Here is an 18,972-nt window from a genome sequence, read left to right on the forward strand (position 1 = left end):
TTAGCATTTATGTTGACTGATGTGTTACTCAGGTTGCAAGATTCTTTGGTGGATATTTGAAGATACTATCTTGTTGATTCCCACAAAAAATCAATTATATGGTTAACTTGAAGGGGGGAGGTGTTTATAGTTTTTAAGGTGTGATACATTGTTTTTAATAGAGCACCCAAGGAGTAATTTGAAGTATTGGTAACTATGAAGTGAATTTAATAATTAAATAATTTTTCTGTGGCTAGTAGTTGGGTCATAACTGATATCAAACATGGTATCTTTGTTATTTAATTATTTAAATAATTAGAATTCTTTGATCCCAGATGCCTTAGGTATTCAGTTAAAATACTGAATCCTGAGCCTAAATGAGTACTTAACTCATTCCACAAATATTTATTAGGTACTTACACACCCTAGGAACTTCCAGGGCATGAAATTAATAGATAATACAGTAAGATAATACCAAGATAATACAGCAAATGTGTTGTCTCTTCTTGAAGGACTTTTGCTGTTCAAATAGCCCTCCTCCCAATCAATCCCTTTGCTCTTTGTAAACCTAGATTGTACATGTTTCATATCCATGAGCATAAATTACTTTACATCTGTGTCCCCTCTGCTTATGGTATGACTTTCTCTAGGGCAGGGACAAAAAATGTGTGTTTGTTTGTTTGTTTAAGATTTTATTTATTTATTTGCCAGAGAGAGAGAGGGAGCGAGCACAGGCAGGCTGAGTGGCAGCAGAGGCAGAGGGAGAAGCAGGCTCCCTGCCGAGCAAGGAGCCCGATGTGGGACTCGATGTCAGGACGCTGGGATCATGACCTGAGCTGAAGGCAGCTGCTTAACCAACTGAGCCACCCAGGCATCCCAAAAAATGTTTTTTATTCATTTTTATAACTCTGGTGTCTGGCATCGTGCCTAGTGTCCATGTAGTAGTAGTTGCTCAGTAAAGTGAGGGCAAGCCTGTTCCTGCCCCCCATGAGCTTGGTATTTATACGAGCTCATGGTGACGTGTGACAGTTCTGTGACAGTACAGAGGAGAAAATGTTATTTCCAACTGGGGTACTCAGAGGCGACATCCTGGAGGAGGTAGCGTTTTAACTAGTTTTTGTTGTTTTAAGTCAGTCATATTTCTTTGGCTCACACTTCTGTTGGAAGCCTCAGGAAGGGTGCAGGCAGGAGCTATGCTCTGGCAACCGATTGGGTCACTAGGGGTGAAAAGGTTAATCTGGGGCTGACTGTAGAGAGTCCTACAGTTCCCACAGGTGCTGTTTCAGGTTTTTTGTACAGAGCTCAAAATCACAGGCTTTGAAAAGGGCAAGACACGTGAGTTGGATGTGGACAGGAAGTTGTTATGGCCCATGAATCAGAAGAGGGATGGGCTGGAGGCCCGTTTTTTTTTTTTTTCTGTTAAAGAGTTGCTTTATTAATACAAAACATACAAACTATTAAACGCTAAGTAGTTTAAATATCTAAGTCATAGCAAACAGGTGGCAATTCAACATCCAGGGTCGACAGAACATTTGGAGACTGCAACAGATTAGACTTCCATGGTGGAGAGGGTATCTTCAGAGGTGAAGGGGGGCCCAGGTGTAACAGCTTTTCAAGCTCCCTCTCCTCATCAAGGATCATGAGAGGCACTCCATTCAAGGGGAGGTGTGCAATCTGGTGTTCTTCAGGCAGGTCGAAACTCTCAAAATCTAAAGGATTGAAGGGAAAGAATTTTTCTATTTCTGGGTAGGTGTCATCAGAGGCAGGAACAGAGCTTTTTGCTTTGACAGTCTTCTCAGTCACCTTTTTGGCAGAGAAGGTTGGCTGCTTCTGTTTGAGAGGTCCACTAGTCTTTACTGAATTTTCTGTGGCTCTGTTGACCGTTCCCAAAGCCTTTCTGGCAACTCTAGGTACGGCTGCTTGAGCATCAAACATTTTGCCTACCCGTGGTGTTGAAACCTGAGATCTCCCATCTAAAGCTTTGACTGGAGGCCTCGACCCCAGCTTCAGCCCATCCTTGGGAGCCACACAGGTGCCTGGTTCTCCATTTTCCTTATCAACAAAGATCAGGGTAGCCATTCTGGACCAGCTTCCTCCTCGCGGGACCCGCGCGCCCAGCCAGTCACAAACCCATGGTCCACCCACGTCGGGACCAACAGCCAAACTCATCCAAACTCAAGCTCGCACACCCTGCTGTTCCAGTGTTGTAAGAGAAAGCGTTTGCCACTGTATTCATTCCCCTGATGGGAAGGGAGGGAGGAGGAGCCAGAAGTTGCAGCTTTGCTGGAGGGATGGCTCTGTTTTCTTCTCCAAGGTGGCACAGAGGGACTTTGTTTCTTCGGGCCCTCCTCTAAGATTGATTCACTCTTATGGCCTTTATTCAGCTGTTACAGTCTCATCCTTGGCTTCCAAGCCTAGTGATGAGCAGTAGTCACCCCAGAGAAGAAAAACAGACAATATCTTCCCTTTTGTCCTCCCCCCGCGTGTTTTGCTTGTGAGCCCCAAGCCAACAGAGGGGGCATCTAACAATACCAGTGGTGGCAGCTGCGGTCTTTCGGGCTCTCCCCAGTGCTGGGCAGGGTGCTCAAGCTTCAGCACACTGATCGCCTCCTGTGCACTCTTGATTCTGCCCTGTGAGGTGGACATGATCCCTGTCTTGCAGGCAGAGAACCGAGGCCTCAAGAGGCAAAGCTACGGGATATTCCAGTGGCACGTACTTCAGTTTCCTCATCAGTAGAACGGAGAGGACCCTGACCCTGGCGCTCTTACAGTTAAGCCAGAAAAGAACCAGCCCGAGAGCGAGCCCCCTGCACACCTTCAACAAACAGTGGCTGTGCTTGCTTACTGTTACCACGATTGTGTCTCTTCCCGGTCAGGGATGATTGATGTTGGGGGGGCTCAGATTTCTTGAGCACACCTGAAAGAAAAAAAAAAAAAACCCTCCTTGAATTCTAGCTGTGTAGTGGCATGAACATTCATGCCCCTTTTTGCTCTTTGCTGTAAACATTCTCCTGTGGTCTTCCTTGTGCATGTCCCTCATCTTGGGCACTGAAGTCTCAGAGACAGAAAACCAGTCCGTGGCAAGACCTCACAAGTGCCCTGGAACCATAGAGGGCCTCCTGCTGCCCTGGTCTCCCCTGGGGGACCCTGCAGCCTTTCTGCCAGATTCCCTGTAGTGATGCGGATAGATAAGCCATCTCATTGAACTCCTTGCCAGACCGACTCCTTCACTCGTGGCAGAATTGCTTACTCTGGGGTTCTGGGTCTGGAAAAGAAGCAGTGTCCACAGGCAAATTGAACGAACAGAAAGAGTTTGGGGAATAGAAGTGTATTAGTACAAGGCCATATGCAAACATGAACTGAGCTGATCCTGCAACCTTGTCCTCTTCCCAATCCTACTCCTTCTTTGAGTCTTTCAGGACTGAAATGTTGCTTTTGTAATAGCTACCCCTGAGTAACTGGCCTTAAGGAATAGAATGGTAAAGGGAAAGAAGACCTTCTAGAAAACCCTTGAGGGGAGATGACACAGCTGAAACTGTCTTATACTCACTACCCTTTGATGTTGCCATACAGATGTCTGTACATAAATAAATTATGACCTCACCTTCTATTTTTTATGTAGTAGTTAGACCCAGAAGCCTAAAAATTAGAGGCTTTTCATGTTCATTTGATATCGCAACAGGAGTTGAACTTATTAACAGCTTTAATGACTCAGCCCTGGTTGTCCTTTATATTTTTAAGGGGCATTACATACTTTTTTTTTTCTCCTACAGAAAACAACTCTGTGAGGCTAGTCTTAGTGTCCCAGTTACTCCTGATAGGGGTGGCACAGTGAGGCCAGGTGGCCAGGTCCAAGCTACTCTCTGCAGTTAGTTAACAGCAGAAGCCTAGCTTATTCTGACCTGGGTTGGATCTCATGGTCATCTAAGAGATGGGGGTCTTTTGCTTCAGTTTCCTTGCTCCAAAAGGGGATGATTATTATACTACCGACCTTGCAGCTTGGTGTGAGTAAATGAGATAATAGACACAAGTACTTGCAGAAGTGTCAAGTACATGGAAAGTGCACAGTAAAGGGTAGGCATCATCATTAGTATGACTTCGATTGCGTCATACCTCTCTTTATCTGGATTTGGAATCCTATGGCACAGTGATCTTTCATTCTCAAATCTTAATGTGGAGGCTCACCAGGTAACCCTTGACTTTACATATTCATTTAACAAGTTAATTGAAAAGATTTACATTAAGGAAGATAAAAGATTTCTGTACAGATCTTAAGAGCATGAAATAGGGTATGTACACTAATTACAATTTTTCTCCAAGAGGTCCAGCTTGCTGCCTGGCGGTTGGCAACAACAGTGGGTATTGTGCGTCCTCAAACGTTTGCATCTGAAAGTAGCTGAAATAGTTTGCCAGCTCAGCGGTAATTCATATCCTTAGTTGGAACAGATAGTGCTTCCCCATCACCTAAGCCCCCTGTGTCTCCCCCATTCTTCCGATGACCTTTGCAATAGTCTGGTATTTGTGTGGCATCTGGACTAGACAAGTGCTGAGGGACCATCAAGGTCCAGTCAGTCATTAAGAGCCCCGTTAGGCATTCAGAGTCACACTGGCGCTTGCAGGTCGCTGTAGTAGCTTTTTACAAATAATTGCTAGCGGCATAAGTACTACCTAGTGAAGTTTGGAAGACTTAATGCTCCCATTGTATCCTCAGGAAGAAATTTGCAAAACAGAAGAGTTGGCTCACTATAATTTTTCCCATAGGAGTGTGGAGGGCTGACTTTGTTAAGTTCCCTCTGAGCTGTGCCCCATCATTAACCAGCTTGTCACTTCTGAGCCCTTGAAATGGGACTAATGCAACGTAGAAACTGAATTTTTAATTTCAGTGGATTTTACTTTAAGCTTAACTAAAAAAAAAAATTTTAGAACAGAAATGGTGTTAAGATTTTTTGTTACTTTTATTCTGGGAGTGCACTACACGTGATGTGGTCATGACCATGAGATCTGTTGTAGTGGATATTGAGTGTGCTCTCCACGTCTGATACCTCACTGATAATTTTAAATTTTTGGTTATGTGTTAAAATGATTTTTTTAATTTATTGGATTAAATATCTTGTTAAAATTAAATTCACCTTTTTTTTTTGTCTTTTCACTAAGGCTACTAAAAATTTTTATTTTTTTTAATAAGATTCTTTTATTTATTTGACAGAGACAGATCACAAGTAGGCAGAGAGGCAGGCAGAGAGAGAGGGGGAAGCAGGCTTCCTGCTGAGCAGAGAGCCTGGATGCGGGGCTCTATCCCAGGACCCTGAGATCATGACCTGAGTTGAAGGCAGAGGCTTAACCCACTGAACTGCCCAGGTGCCCCCCCGCCGAGTTTTTAAATGATACAGGTGGCTTGCATTATTTTTCTGTTGGACAGTACTGCTTTAGAGCATCTATTACAGATAGCTAAAATTAGCTTGTCTTAAAATTCAAAATTAGATTTCAGACTTACATTTTGGACATCATACAGTCAGAGGTATTTAGAGGAAGGGATCTTAGGAGTTACCTAACCCAGGCTTGTCCTTTGTCAGAGGAAGAACCCGGGGCTAAAACATACGGTTAAATGGCAGGACTAGATGGGGACTGGAAACCGGTGTTCTTGATAGCCTACTTACTGCCTTGGGTCTGTGGTTTGGTTGGCCTTGGAAAGGGCTGCAAAGAACTTAAACTTCCCCAGCTGCAGTCTGAAGAAAAGGCTTTTCAGAAGAAATTATTTTCCATGGTAAGGAAAAATAATTTTTTTGCTTTGCCTACCAGTGGACAGGATGGTCGATTTCGGGTTTGACATGTGTTTTTGTTGGGCTGTATAATGATAGTCATGGGGGAATAGTAATAAGGTAAAAATAATTCCCATGCTTTGTGTGAACATTTACTTTGGAAACCTCCACACATCTAGCTTTCATACTTTAAGAAGTCCTGTTCCCAAAGCCAGAGGATTTTAAACCAGACCACAGCTTTTGTCCTTGAGAAAAAGGCTAAGAGCTTGACTTCATGTATTTATTCTTTAGGTAGGTTGTCTTAGGTCATTTGGTAAAAGTCTAGGTCTGTTTTATGGTATTGTTTTACAAGGGTAGAAAAACTGATTGAAAGAAAGAAGCCACCACAAACTACAAGGAACACTCTTAGAGCGAACCTGAATTTTATTTGTATTTTGAGGCATTATGATTTACCAGGTGGTGATTCGATTTATGAGTATGTCCATCAGATTAGAGGAGGCTGCTTCTGCCTAAAACACAGGTGACAAGTATGCAACCTTTGACATGCAGCCCTTCTCAACCTCAGTTTCTTCATCCCGCTGATGTTCACACAGAGTAACGTGAGGATTAAATGACGTAAGAACGCACGTGAGGGGTGCTTGGGAGACTCAGTTGGGGAGTCTTTCTGACTCTCGATTTCGGCTCCGGGTCATGATCTCAGGGCTGTGAGATCGAGAGCCCCGAGGTGGGCTCCACCCTGGGCATAGAGTCTGCTTAAGATTCTCCGTCTCCCTTTCCCTACCCCTTTGCCCCTCGCTGGCGTGCACATGTGCTCGTTCACTCACTCTCTCCCTCTTTGACATTAAAAAAAAAAAATGTTTGTGAAAGAGCTTTCTGATCTTAAAGCACTGTGTTATGGGCTGCTGTCTTCAATGGCTTTCTTTCTCATACATAGTATAGAACTAGCTCTTGGACTGCACTTGTTCTCAGTGAACCTTGATGATTCCATCAAGTTTGGAATGTGCATTTAGTGGGTCCATGGCCTTATCTCTGGGATTTGGGGATTTGGAACACTGTCCCCTCTGTCCACATTGATTCTGAGTTGCTTTTGTTGTGGTAGCAGAGACGATCTGCCTGAAGCGGCTTACCTCTCTTGTGTTGAACAGGGGCAGTCTTCAGGAAGCTATTTAGAGCTTGGGAGTGGCGGAAGGAAAGTCCTGCACAGAAAAAGGCATGTTAGACATTGGTCAAATAACAGGGTTTTATAGGCCATTAATTTGGCTGCATGAGTCAGTGCCACACAACAGTTTTGTGAAGGTCTGTTTTCAGAGTAATTCTTAATATTTCTTGTGTCCTAAGTAATAGACGTTGCAGTAGAAAGTCCCCCTTAAAATCTAATTTGTGTTAGGTTGACCATATGACCCCTCCTTGGTTCTGCTTCATCATATGAGACCTAGGGACAGTTACTCATTTAGCCTCTCATGGCTTCAGGAACCTCATTTATAAACCTGGGGTTTGGACTGTGGTCTCCCAAGATCACGGTCAGCTGTCCTTAGTCTGCGTACTCTAAATGTAATTTAATAACCAAGAAACCTCTGTTCCTGAGAGATTCATTCCAAGAAAGAATGCTTTCTCCTAGTCTTTAAGAACTTGGGAGAAGGGCAACTAGGCTGGACTTGCTTTTTTTCTTTGACATTTGCCTTGTCCATGAGAAAGGCAGAGGTTTCTTGTTCTGCCTGACCTGCTTGGTATTTCCGCTGTTGAGGCCTTGCCCGGCCTCTACCTTACCTGTGTGTACCGCTGGCCTCTCCTTCTCTTGCTCCTACAAATGTTCGCTAGCTCCAAAGGCAACAACCAAGGTTAAGTTGGCAGAAGCAAGGCTGGACCTAGACTGGTGGTTAGAGAAGATCTGCTTGCTGGTCAACCGACTGTGATGTTTATCCACTGTTAGCCTTAATTTCATTATTAAAAGGTGGGGGGGGGCTGGTCTTGAAATGGTTCTGGAGTTAACATAGGAGATCTCGTACAGTTAATACACGTTTATCGTGAGGGTACCACATACCAATATGATACAGGTACGCTGGACACGTGAGTGGGAGATGGGCACCCCACACAGTGTTGGGGGTAGTGTAAAAGGCACAGCTGCTGCGCAGAGCTGTCCGGCAGTATCTGACCTCATGACGGTGCCCGCGCAGTTAGTCCTTGAACAACACAGGTTTGAGCTGTGCTGGCCAGGTCTGCTTATACACAGATGTTTTTGGCTATTTTCTCTTTCTTCTGATTTTTCTTAATAATGTTTTTCTTTTCTCTAGCTTACTTTATTGTAAGAATATAATGTATAATGCATAGAACATACAAAACCAGTGTTAATCTACTGTTTGTTACTGGTGAGGCTTCTGGTCCAAAGTTACACATGGGTTTTTTTGTTGTTTTGTTTTGTTTTAGATTTTATTTATTTTTTAGACACAGAGAGAGAGAGAGAGAGAACACAAGTAGGCAAAGTGCAGGCAGAGGGAGAGAGAGAAGCAGGCTCTCTGCTGAGCAAGGAGCCCGATATGGGACTCGATCCCAGGACTCTGGGATCATGACCTGAGCCAAAGGCAGCCACTTAACCGACTGAGCCACCCAGGCGTCCCTACACATGGGTTTTTGACTGTGGGGAGGTTGGTGCCACTGACTTCCACGTCATTCAAGGGTCAGCTGTATTGTTTGACCCAGCAGTTCCACTTATAATTCTGTATTCCACGGGTGTCTTCACACACTTATGGAATGATTTCTGTACAAGGATATTCATTATAGTGTTATTTGTTGTAGTAAAAGATCCAAAAATCACTTCAAAACCCATTGAGGGACTAATGAAATGATTATATTATGAAATAATACATTATTCTTGTGCATCTTTATGGTGAAATACCGCTCAGCCATTAAAAATAATGGAACCAGGAGTCTGGCTGGCTTCATCAGTGAAGTGTGTGACTTGATCTCAGGGTCATAAGTTCAAGCTGCATGTTGGGTATAGAGATTACTTAAAAATAAAATCTTAAAAAATAATAATAATACTAGAACATCTCTATGCCCTGATTTAGAACTGTCTCCAAAATACATTAGAAAGCACAATGATAATACGCTATTTGTGTGTATTTAATAGACTATCTTCCTAAGAAAACACAAAAAATTGATGCCAGCAGTTGCCTTGGGGAAGGTAACTAGGTGATTACTTTTGCATCTTTTAAATTCTGTACCACAAACACATGTGTTATCTATTTGAAAAAGAACATTGTCCTGCCCTAAAGTCGTTCGCAGTTGAATCAGAGCATTTTAAGAGAACGCAGAGAGGACATAAGGAAGTATGGGGTAACTACTGTCTTTACGGGAAGGTAGAGTGAGATGTGGATGTCTCCTGGTACAGCTAAGTCCACCTGATTTGCCAGCAGTCACCAGGGCAGCAGGTCTGAGTGTAAAGAGAGTCAGCTTCCAAGTCTTCCTGGCCTGCCTGGGGAGGGGGCACTGGGGCTAAAGCAGTTTCCAGACCTTGTCCTGCTGGGGCGTGAATGCCAGGCAGCGGCCCCATGGCTTGGGAAGAGCTGGGCAGGCCCAGAGTCTGTTCTGAGTTGGAGTCCTGGCTCTGCTGCTTGCCAGATATGTGATTTGGGGCAGGGTTCCTTGGTGCCCAAAGCGCAAGTGTGTTCATCCCTAAATGAAGATAAACCAGCTCCCTGGGGCACTGCGGGGAGGTCGGAATGAGATCTTGCCCGCGAATAGCCCATGAGTGCTTGGCAAAGGCCAGCTGTAATAAGAGCCCACAGGCTGGCAAGTTAGAGCAAGAGAGGTTCATTTAAAAATTAAGATGGAGCAAAAATGTATCAGTGTATCTTTTCCCTTCTGCCAAATAACTTGGAAGAGTTGCAGAGTAGAGAAGTTGGTAGTTTGGGAATCCTTGACCTCTGACCTTGGGGCAAGTCATTTCATCCTCAGGCCTATTTCCCTGTTTGAAAAATGAACGGGGCGTCTGTGTGAGCTCTGTGGTCCCTTCCAGTTGCAGCATTCTGTGACCATGTGGCAGGAGCAGTAATGCCCAGCTCAGCTGACACGAGTCACGCTGACAGAGAAGTCCACATGGGGAGGAAGTCTCTGCATCGGAGAATTGTCCTTGTTCTGGAGAAGCCGCGCCCCTGTGGGGAGAATGGGCGGGCACACACTACCACCACCAAGAGAGGAGACCAGGAATGCCTAAAGTAAGCGGAGTGGTGAGGTGTTCATCCTTCTCTGTTCTCTCCACCTCCATTACCTCCTTTGCTTTCAGATGTTCGCTTGGAGTAGACCTTTGCAGACCAGGCGTAACCCTTGTTTATCGAGTGGGACATTCACGTCCACATAATTGTGACTCTGTTGGTTGTGACCTCGCTGAGGTCTGTCTGTGCAGTTTAGTGATACTTGCCTTCATGCTGCCTTGGCTTCTGTGTGCCGCTCAGCGTGTCCGAACTAAGATCAGAGACTGTCTTTGTTTACGGTCCCCCCGGGCCCCTTGCACAGTTGCTGGTGTCTGAGAGGTGCTCTGTACACACGTGTTAGATGGGGAGGCGGAGTGATCCGTGTACGGTAGTTACAGGCACAAGTCTTGTTGCTCTTGACCCACCCCCCTTATTATAACTCCCACCATCCCAGTAAAATGAGGTTTTAGCCATCAGCAGCTCATTTTTTTTTTTTCAGGAAATAACTTCATACTCAGAAGACGGCATGTTAAAAAAAAAAAGCTAAAAAGCAGACCCCTTAGAATGTATTTTAACAAACCTACAATTTAAAAAGGAAAGCAAAACTTAGTGTTTTAGGTAGTTTCTATGTATTACCACATTTCCTGTGTCTGTATTTAATATTCAGCATGCACCCTCGCCCTGGCAAACAAGGTCTCTGGCTAGTGGCCGTCACCTACCACATAGTGCTTACTCAGCCTCCCAGCCTGGTTGACTGACTCCCCTGATTCTTACTTCTTTTTTTTTTTTTTTTTTTTTTTTTTTTAAGATTTTTATTTATTTATTTGACAGACAGAGATTATAAGTAGGCAGAGAGGCAGGCAGAGAGAGAGAAGAGGAAGCAGGCTCCCTGCTGAGCAGAGAGCCCCATGCAGGGTTCAATCCCAAGACCCTGGGATCATGACCTAAGCCAAAGGCAGAGGCTTTAACCCACTGAGCCACCCAGGCGCCCCTGATTCTTACTACTTAAAGCTAATAGTAGACAGTTAAATCTGAAAAGGAGCTTTAAGCTTGAAATAAATAATTTCTTTTTATAAATGCATGACCCTGGGGCACCTGGTTGGCTCAGATGGTTAAGCATCTGCCTTTGGCTTAGGTCTTGATACAGGGTCCTGGGATCCAGCCCCTCATCAGGCTCCCTGCTCAGCAGGGAGCCTGCCTCTCCCTCCGCCTGCCACTCCCCCTGCTTGTTCTCTATCTCTCTCTTTCTGACAAATGAGTAAGTAAAATCTTAAAAAAAAAAAAAAAAAATGCAGGACCCAAAGAGGGTGAAGGATCACACAGGGTGTTTAGAAGTAGCAGAAGTGGCTGTAAAGAGCCCAGCCTTTGAGTTGTGCTAGAGCACTGCTCCTCCCTCCTGGCGGCCACCCTGTTGGAGGAAGGCACACCAGGATGGGCAGACAGCGCTGTTGGACCTCAGCGTGGATGGGTGAGCCAAAAACAAATGCAAAAGAGGGGTGCCTGGGTGGCTCAGTGGGTTAAGCCTCTGCCTTAGGGTCAGGTCATGGTCCCAGGGTCCCCACATCAGGCTCACTGCTCAGTGGAGCCTGCCTCTCTGCCTACTTATGAACTCTGTCTGTCAAATAAATAAAATCTTTTTTTAAATAATGCAAAAGAGGGGCACCTGGGTGGCTCATTGGGTTAATCCTCTGCCTTCGGCTCGGGTCATGATCTCAGGGTCCTGGGATCGAGCTGCACATCCAGCTCTCTGCTCAGCAGGGGGCCTGCTTCCTCCTCTCTGCCTGTGTCTCTGCCTCTTATGATCTCTGTCTGTCAAATAAATAAATAAAATCTTTAAAAAAATAAAAAAATTAAAAATGCAAAAGAGTTTATAAAAATGTATCATCAAGTTTGCTTATCAAACCAAGCCATTCTCCTGGCAAACTCAGGGTAAGCTGTCGTCCTAGAAGCCCTCCCAGGCCTGGCAGCCCCATCCACCCAAATACCCAGAAGAAGTCTGTTGGGACACAGGTGTGAAACTTCTCATGGAAGAGTTGGATCTGTATACTTTTTGCAGCAGGTGGGCTCACCGACCCTTTTGGAAATGCAGTGTCCTTTCCGACTTCTTTTTGGCTAAACACGTACATGCCTCCTGAGCAAACCAGCAGTCCAAGTTCCTATTCTGTTCACTGTCTGGTTTTGCTTTATCTTTGTATTGTGTTTGCAGCTTGTAGACAAGCATAATGGGTGAGAGTTCCAGTAAACCGGCTGGATCATATTTCTTAGACTGAGTCATTGCTGAGAAACTTGTTTGTGAACAGGAAGCAGCCCATGAAAATGTCTGTGCATAGTAACACGCCATACTCGGGAAACTGGACCGTTTTCCAGTTGCGAGACAGAAAGTTGGGAAGGATGGTTCTAGTCCTCAGGGAAGAGCAAACTTGTGATCTTGGTATATGTGAGAGAATATTTATTGTTAGAAATCGCTGGTTGTTGAAGATTGGGGAAGTAATCGTCTGTAAGATTTCTCTAAAAGGAAAACTTGGACTAGTGGTAACTATTACTACTTACTAGGAGCCTCTGCAGACATAGAACTTTGTTAGGCCAGTTATTTTTAAAAATGGAGCTGTAGTTACACAGAAGTTAACTCAGTGACATCTGTACTTGACCTAGATGGCTGAAAGGCCCCTTCCACACCTAACATTCTGTGGTTTTACATATGAGCATACACACACACACACACACACACACACACACACATACACACACACACACCACTTTGTGACTCTTATCTACTTCACAGTTACTGTAGCAAATATATTTAAATGTTAGCCCACCAGACCAGTAGAACCAACAGTGCAAGAATAACCTGTCATCTGCCTTCTCTAGAATGCTCACTGAAAAAACAATTGGCATTGTGTTGTCTATCTTCTACCTTTTTTTTTAAATTAATTTAATTATTTGTGAGAGTGAGCACAAGCAGGGGGAGCAGCAGGCAGAGGGAGAAGCAGGCTCCCCAGCGTATTACTCAGTCCTAGAACCCTGGGATCACAATCTGAGCCGAAGGCAGAGGCTTAACCAGCTGAGCCACCCAAGTGTCCCTGTTGTGTATCGTCTTGTAATGAAGCAGTGGAAGAGAAGCTAAGAGAAATGAATGGGCAGATAATTATTTATGAAATATAATAGTCTTCAGTGAAAAATATTTTAAAACCACACCTGCTTGTTGTCATTTTTTTTTTATATATTTTATTTATTTATTTGATAGAGACAACAAGAAAGATAACAGAAGCAGCACTCCCCTGCTCAGCGGGCAGCCCGATGTGGGGCTTAGTCCCAGGACCCTGGGATCATGACCTGAGCCAAAGGCAGATGCCCGACGATTGAGCCACCCAGGCGCCCCTTCATTTTACTTGATTTATTAAGGACTGTGACTTGTGAGTCAAGAAGAGATTTGTTGTTTTATCATTCCTTCAGAATTTGAGCAGACCCTTGGTTGTGTTGTAGCCCACTTGGCTCTTCATGTCCGATAGCAGGATAGGACTTGTTCCATCTGGTTTTGATAAAAAATATTTGAGTATCTTCTGTCAAAAAAATACTAACCCAGATACCCAGATTTCATTTTCAGATGAATAATGTAACCACCTGGGCATAATCGAAAGACTGACATGAATGGGGATCTTGGACTCTGAATGCCAGTAATTAATATTTGGATGAAGGAGAGATCTCAAGGAGAATAGACTTTAAAAGCCTCATTTATTACTTTCTTAATGGAAATACATGATTTTTAGGAGTAGCTGGAGACATGGTTTCATGCTTACACAGTAAAATAGAAAGTGAGGAGTTTTCATTTTCTGTTCACAAGCTTCGTACTCTACAGAGTTAATTTTTTAAGTTGATTGGTGATTTGTTTTTAGAAGCAAACTTCCCACTGCCTTCCCATCTTCAAGACAATAAAGTACGGGAGAGGGAGGGGAGGGCAGTGGGTTGGGAGGTGCAAGTCTCATTTACATGTGTGAATATATTATAGAAGCCATTTTATTTTTCATTTCAGATATTTTCCCAGAGCTTCAGATTACAGAATTTCTTAAGAGGAGATGATGCTATCTTGCCTTATCTTTTTTAATTTTTTGGATCATCTGAGTATGAAAAATGCTGACTTGTTCAAGGCCTTTCTCCTTTCTTTATCCTGGAACAGAGATGTTTGTTTTGAAGTGGTATAAGTTAATAATCCAACTTCAGATTCCCCGTAAAATGTGTAATAGATTACACAGATGGCAAATGATGATATATACATTTTAAATATGAAGAATTCCTTTGGACCAGATGGTGATTTAATGCGAATTGTCAAACATTTATGTTTCTTATTAAATTGTCATCTTTTGTGTAAGCCAAGCTAGTAGCATAATTTGCAACACACCCAGGAATCACTAAAGGACAACAACAAAAAAATTCACGATGCTGAGCGGCTCCATATGGCGTGTGAAGGCTCGCAGCCAGCTCTTTGCCTAGTCCGAAGGAATACCTGTTGGAATGCCGCGGGAGCTGTCCCCCTGCTTCCCGCTCCTTCCCCAGACTCGACTGAGCTGCCATTTAGCGTGGTGGCCTTCCTCTTCAGGGGCTTGGGAAGGGATTAGAAGCTCTTCTTTCTCAGGGCCAGGGATTTATGTGCCTTACAGCAGTTTTAGCTTTTCCTCAGGCATTTCCCTTCCCCACTGTCCGGTGTCCTGTTCTTGTTTGTTGATGGGCTCCACCCGGACGCCTTCCTCTCAGATGTAGCACGAGTGTCGCAGGGATGGGTCATTTGTGGAAGAAGTCATGTGCCAGTCATGGGGCTCCTTGCAGGAAGTGCTCCCTGCCCGCGAGGGTAGCAAAGAACAGTCCTGAGGCCATGGGGCTCCCCAGTGGCAAGTCTTGGGTGGACACAGTTCTCATTTGCAACATAGAGCTTTGAGGATTTCAAACAATATCAAATCCCCAAAGGTGTGTTCTTTTGAAAATGATGTGGAAATGTGAGTAACACAGAGGATAATACATGAATGCCAGGACAGGAAACCCATTGTTGCTTCATTATAAATTTGATCAGAACATCTGCTTTAAGGAATTCGAGGTGGTTAAGTCTACCCTTGCTTTTATTTTTAAGCAGAAGGTTTCTTTTAGAGATTTTTCATAGCAACAATAAACACTACGTCAAAATAAACTTTAAAACACAGAGGAAAAACCCTCTGAGGACACTTTGAAACCTGTTTTGGGCCCACTGTGACCTCACTGAAGGCTGCCCAGTCTGCATTAAGAACAAGTAGATGTTGTCACTTGAAACCTCTTTTGGTGGCATTCCTGGTAGAGACCGTATGCTCCGGCTGAGGGGCTGTTCTGCCTCCCTGGGCCGTGCATTGTTTCAGGTCCGAGAACAGGATATTCAAGAGCTGGGCGGGGTGATGCTTTGTGATCTGTGTTGTTGTCCTGTGTTGATAAAGTTCCGTCAAGGTGTCCTTTTCTGAGCATGTTAGGGAAATGCTTAAAAATTGAATCAGTCAAGCTGTGCATTGAAGGGTAGTCCTGTCAGGAATCTAACGACAGTTGAATGGGTGTGGGTGGGTGTGTACATGAAAATAAACACAAAAGTGTGTGTTATGTGTTTTGGTTTTCAATGCATGTTGCACAAGCCCATGAGTCTGTTTCAGACCCTCCCCAAAGGAGGAGGAACCAAGTAGCTTCGTCGCTGAAGGTTGTCACGGTCTCCTGCTACACTTAGGCCCACAGCTTCATGATCATCCATTTGCCCCAAGTGCGATCTCACTCCTATGACAGCGAGTACTAGAACCATCGCTGCCAGTGGCGACATTCGCATAGACTTCACATGTAAAGAGCCGATTTCTTTCACGTCTCACTTGATCTACCAACATCTGCGGGAGGGGTGGGATAGAACAATTAGGTCGTGAACGTGGAGCTAAACCATCTGAACCCACTCAAGACAGCTCATCTGGAGAAGGAAAGGAAGGAATAGAGTTGTATCAACTCTTGGTGTGACCGCCACTGATAATTTTCGAGTGAATTACAGTAGAAATTTTCTTTCAGCCCATAGAACTGGGTTTTGGGGATACTCTGGAATATTGTGAGCAGGTATTTGCAGCAAAAACTGCTTCAGTGTCTTTTCAGTTCTTTCAGGAACAAATCAAAACTGGGTGTTCTTTTGATCCTGGGATCGCTTGACAAGGAGAAGCCCCCGCCTGGGCATTCTGGGGAAGTGAGGGAGGGATGCGCCAGAGTGACCCCCAGCTGCAGGGACACGTGTGCGCATTTCTCTTCTGTTGCTCTGAAGAGCTTAGCACGCAGTCTGCATCCATTTTTGAGAGGGACTGGAGTTCAGCTGAGACTGTGTGACCGTGCATTCTTTTAATTTTCAGCGCTGGCTTTTAGTGGATGTAAATAGTCTGAAGACCTCAGTAGCTTGGTGCCTTAGTCCAGTTCTCCGAGCTGGATGGGCTACTTGGCTGCATCTGAACCTACTGAGAAGCTACGACCTAACCAGATCAGAATTTTTTTTTTTTTCCAGATCAGAAGTGTAAAGATTTTTTTTTTTTTTTAATTTATTTATTTGACAGAGAACGCTCACAAGTAGGTAGAGCAGCAGGCAGAGAGAGGGGGGGAAGCAGGCTCCCCGCTGAGCAGAGAGCCCAATGTGGGGCTCTCTCCCAGGACACTGAGATCATTACCAGAGCCGAAAGCAGAGGTTTAACCCACTGAGCTACCCAGGCACCCCAAGATCAGAATTTTGAAGTAGCTTTCTCTCTGCCTTTGGATAAAACATGTCCATTAAAATGGAAACCCATCATTTTTAACCTGGAAATGATTTTCGTGCTTACTGTTTGTGGGGAGCTTCCTGAGGAACTAGCCACGTATGAATAAATGCTCTGTGGTTGCTGTGTTCTTGTCATGGCCAGGAAGATGACTTGAGTGGATGTGCTCAATCCAGCCTTCCGTACACTGGCCACTTTTTCACACTGCCAAGATGTTAAAGTGTGTGTGTGTGTATGTGTGTGTGTGTGACAGTGGATTTTATATCCTGCCCACTGGTCAATGATCAGATTTTATACATTTTAGTGTAACCTGTGGTTTAAGACAGCACAAGTCCAAGTTTGGGCCTGCCCAGGACATATCCCTGTACACTTTCTAGCAGTCTCCCTTTGTTCTAAACCTTGGTATTTTCATCTGTAAAATAAGAATGTTGTCTGCATATGGTCGTCTTGTGGATCTCTTTGTATATAGAGTACTTCAAATGATGCTTGACATGTAGAAAGCCTTTGACAGACGTTGGCTGTAGTTCAGAAGAGCTACAGCTGTTCTAACTGTACCTGCCGTGTGTGGGGGACACTTTTTAACCCTGCTCAAGGCTAGAAGGATGATAAGCCCCAGGAGCAGTATTTCGTGGTGTTTAGGATTCTCCCACCAAGACTATAATGGCCTCTGCTGTCCATGTCGCTGTGCTGCGTTTAGGCTGGGTGGCCTGCTCCTCCTTTGTCGGGAAAAATAGCCTGACTGCTCAGTGAAGCAATAACCGTTATTTTTGTCCTTGGAGGTGGAAAGCAATAGAGTCCAGACACATGGGGCAACCTAGTGCGGCCCGCCATCACCGGGACCAAAAATGTCGGTGTTGGTTGTGCACACTGTGTCTACCCTGCCTTCGGACCCCAACTCCCTTCCCCCATGTCTTGATTTTTCTGGTCTCAATCTCATTATATTATTTTCAGTATAGATGACTTTCTTCAGTGGAGAGTGATTTAAATTTCCTATCTGTGTAGACTTCCCCAAAACGAAAGGTATAAATCAGAAAACTGCTTTTAACACATGGTTAGTAAAGTCTGGACATGGAACCAAGGCCTAGCTTTGTTACAGAAATCAAAATAACCATCCCTCATTGTAAGATTTTTGGTAACTTCCATCCTTCCCTGGAGCCATGGTTTTTTGTTTTTCATTTTGTGTTATTTTCTTAAGGCTGCTTGTGATTTCTCAGAAGCGAAACTAGTGAGCACTACCTCTTTCTCAAGGCAGCCTCTTGCTTCACCTATGGGTCACAAGATCACCATTAGCTAGGACTTTTCTTTACTAATTTGTTCACGCCTCAGGAGCTAAAACTCAAGTCAAGAGGAAATTGTTTTAATAAATGAGTCATGGGGACAAGAATAGCAAGAAATGATGGGGGGAAATAACTTCATGTAGGAAATACCAAAAGAAGGTGAAATTTCACAGCTGCTGGATTGACATTTAACAAGGGTCCCATTCCCCACCTTCCCTCCAGCTGTAAAATGGGTTTAGAAAAAATTCCACATATTTGAGCATGTTTTCCAAATTCCATTTCTCGTAAGAAACCAGTGACTTGGAGTCCTGGCTATAATTTCTGTATTCCATTAAACAAGTGTGGGATTTTTTTTAAAATTCAAGAACTTTAATGTGCAGCATGTTACTTTGCTCTTTGGTGAACTCTGCCATCATCCAGTCGTTAATAATCAAGTAATAAGTGGTTAGAATGGATGGCTGTGTTTGTAGGTTGTTGTTTCTTTTAATGAATGGATTCATTGAATGGAATTAACTGTGCCCTTCCAGAACACTGGATCTGTGTTCCCTTTCAGATGGTCATTACCCTACCCCCATCAACAATGGCATAATGTAAATTATATGGTACCTGTCGTTTTAAAAACCATCTTAACCGTGGCTTTTTTTTTTTTTTTTTTTTTTTTTTTTTTTTTTTTTTAACACAGGACATGGATTTGATTGACATACTTTGGAGGCAAGATATAGATCTTGGGGTAAGTCGAGAAGTATTTGACTTTAGTCAACGACGGAAGGAGCACGAGCTGGAAAAACAGAAAAAACTTGAAAAGGAAAGACAAGAACAACTCCAAAAGGAGCAAGAGAAAGCCTTTTTTGCTCAGTTACAACTAGATGAAGAAACAGGTGAATTCCTCCCAATTCAGCCAGCCCAACACATCCCATCAGAAACCAGCAGCTCTGCCAACTACTCCCAGGTACAAAAAACTCAGTTCTTGGGAAGGTGTCAGGGTTTAAGG

General features: G+C 44.1%; 2 protein-coding genes across 6 annotated transcripts in view; one reads left to right on the forward strand and one right to left on the reverse strand.

The window, feature by feature from the left end:
• Positions 1 to 18,972, forward strand: part of NFE2L2 (NFE2 like bZIP transcription factor 2) — a 34,148-nt gene that overhangs the window by 11,166 nt on the left and 4,010 nt on the right. For 3 of the 5 annotated variants that reach the window (XM_059166947.1, XM_059166952.1, XM_059166951.1), the window contains exon 2: positions 18,664 to 18,930. In XM_059166947.1, coding sequence (XP_059022930.1) covers positions 18,664 to 18,930 — 267 coding nt within the window. Of the gene's footprint in view, positions 1 to 9,753; positions 9,953 to 18,663; positions 18,931 to 18,972 lie in introns of all 5 variants that reach the window. The other 2 variants (XM_059166949.1, XM_059166950.1) reach the window with 1 other exon arrangement.
• LOC131827052 (securin-like) lies at positions 1,436 to 2,169 on the reverse strand. The gene is made up of 2 exons (XM_059166958.1): positions 2,110 to 2,169; positions 1,436 to 2,068 (listed from the first exon to the last, which is right to left on the reverse strand). Exon 2 carries the CDS (start codon positions 2,056 to 2,058, stop codon positions 1,453 to 1,455), a length of 606 nt encoding a protein of 201 aa, XP_059022941.1. The 5' UTR covers positions 2,059 to 2,068; positions 2,110 to 2,169; the 3' UTR covers positions 1,436 to 1,452.

Source organism: Mustela lutreola, chromosome 3, assembly GCF_030435805.1.
Source record: "Mustela lutreola isolate mMusLut2 chromosome 3, mMusLut2.pri, whole genome shotgun sequence".
Taxonomy (NCBI): Eukaryota; Metazoa; Chordata; class Mammalia; order Carnivora; family Mustelidae; genus Mustela; species Mustela lutreola.

Coding starts and splice junctions, on each gene's coding strand:
- LOC131827052 (XM_059166958.1), bottom strand. CDS start 2,058: ATGGCTACCCTGATCTTTGTTGATAAGGAAAATGGAGAACCAGGCACC.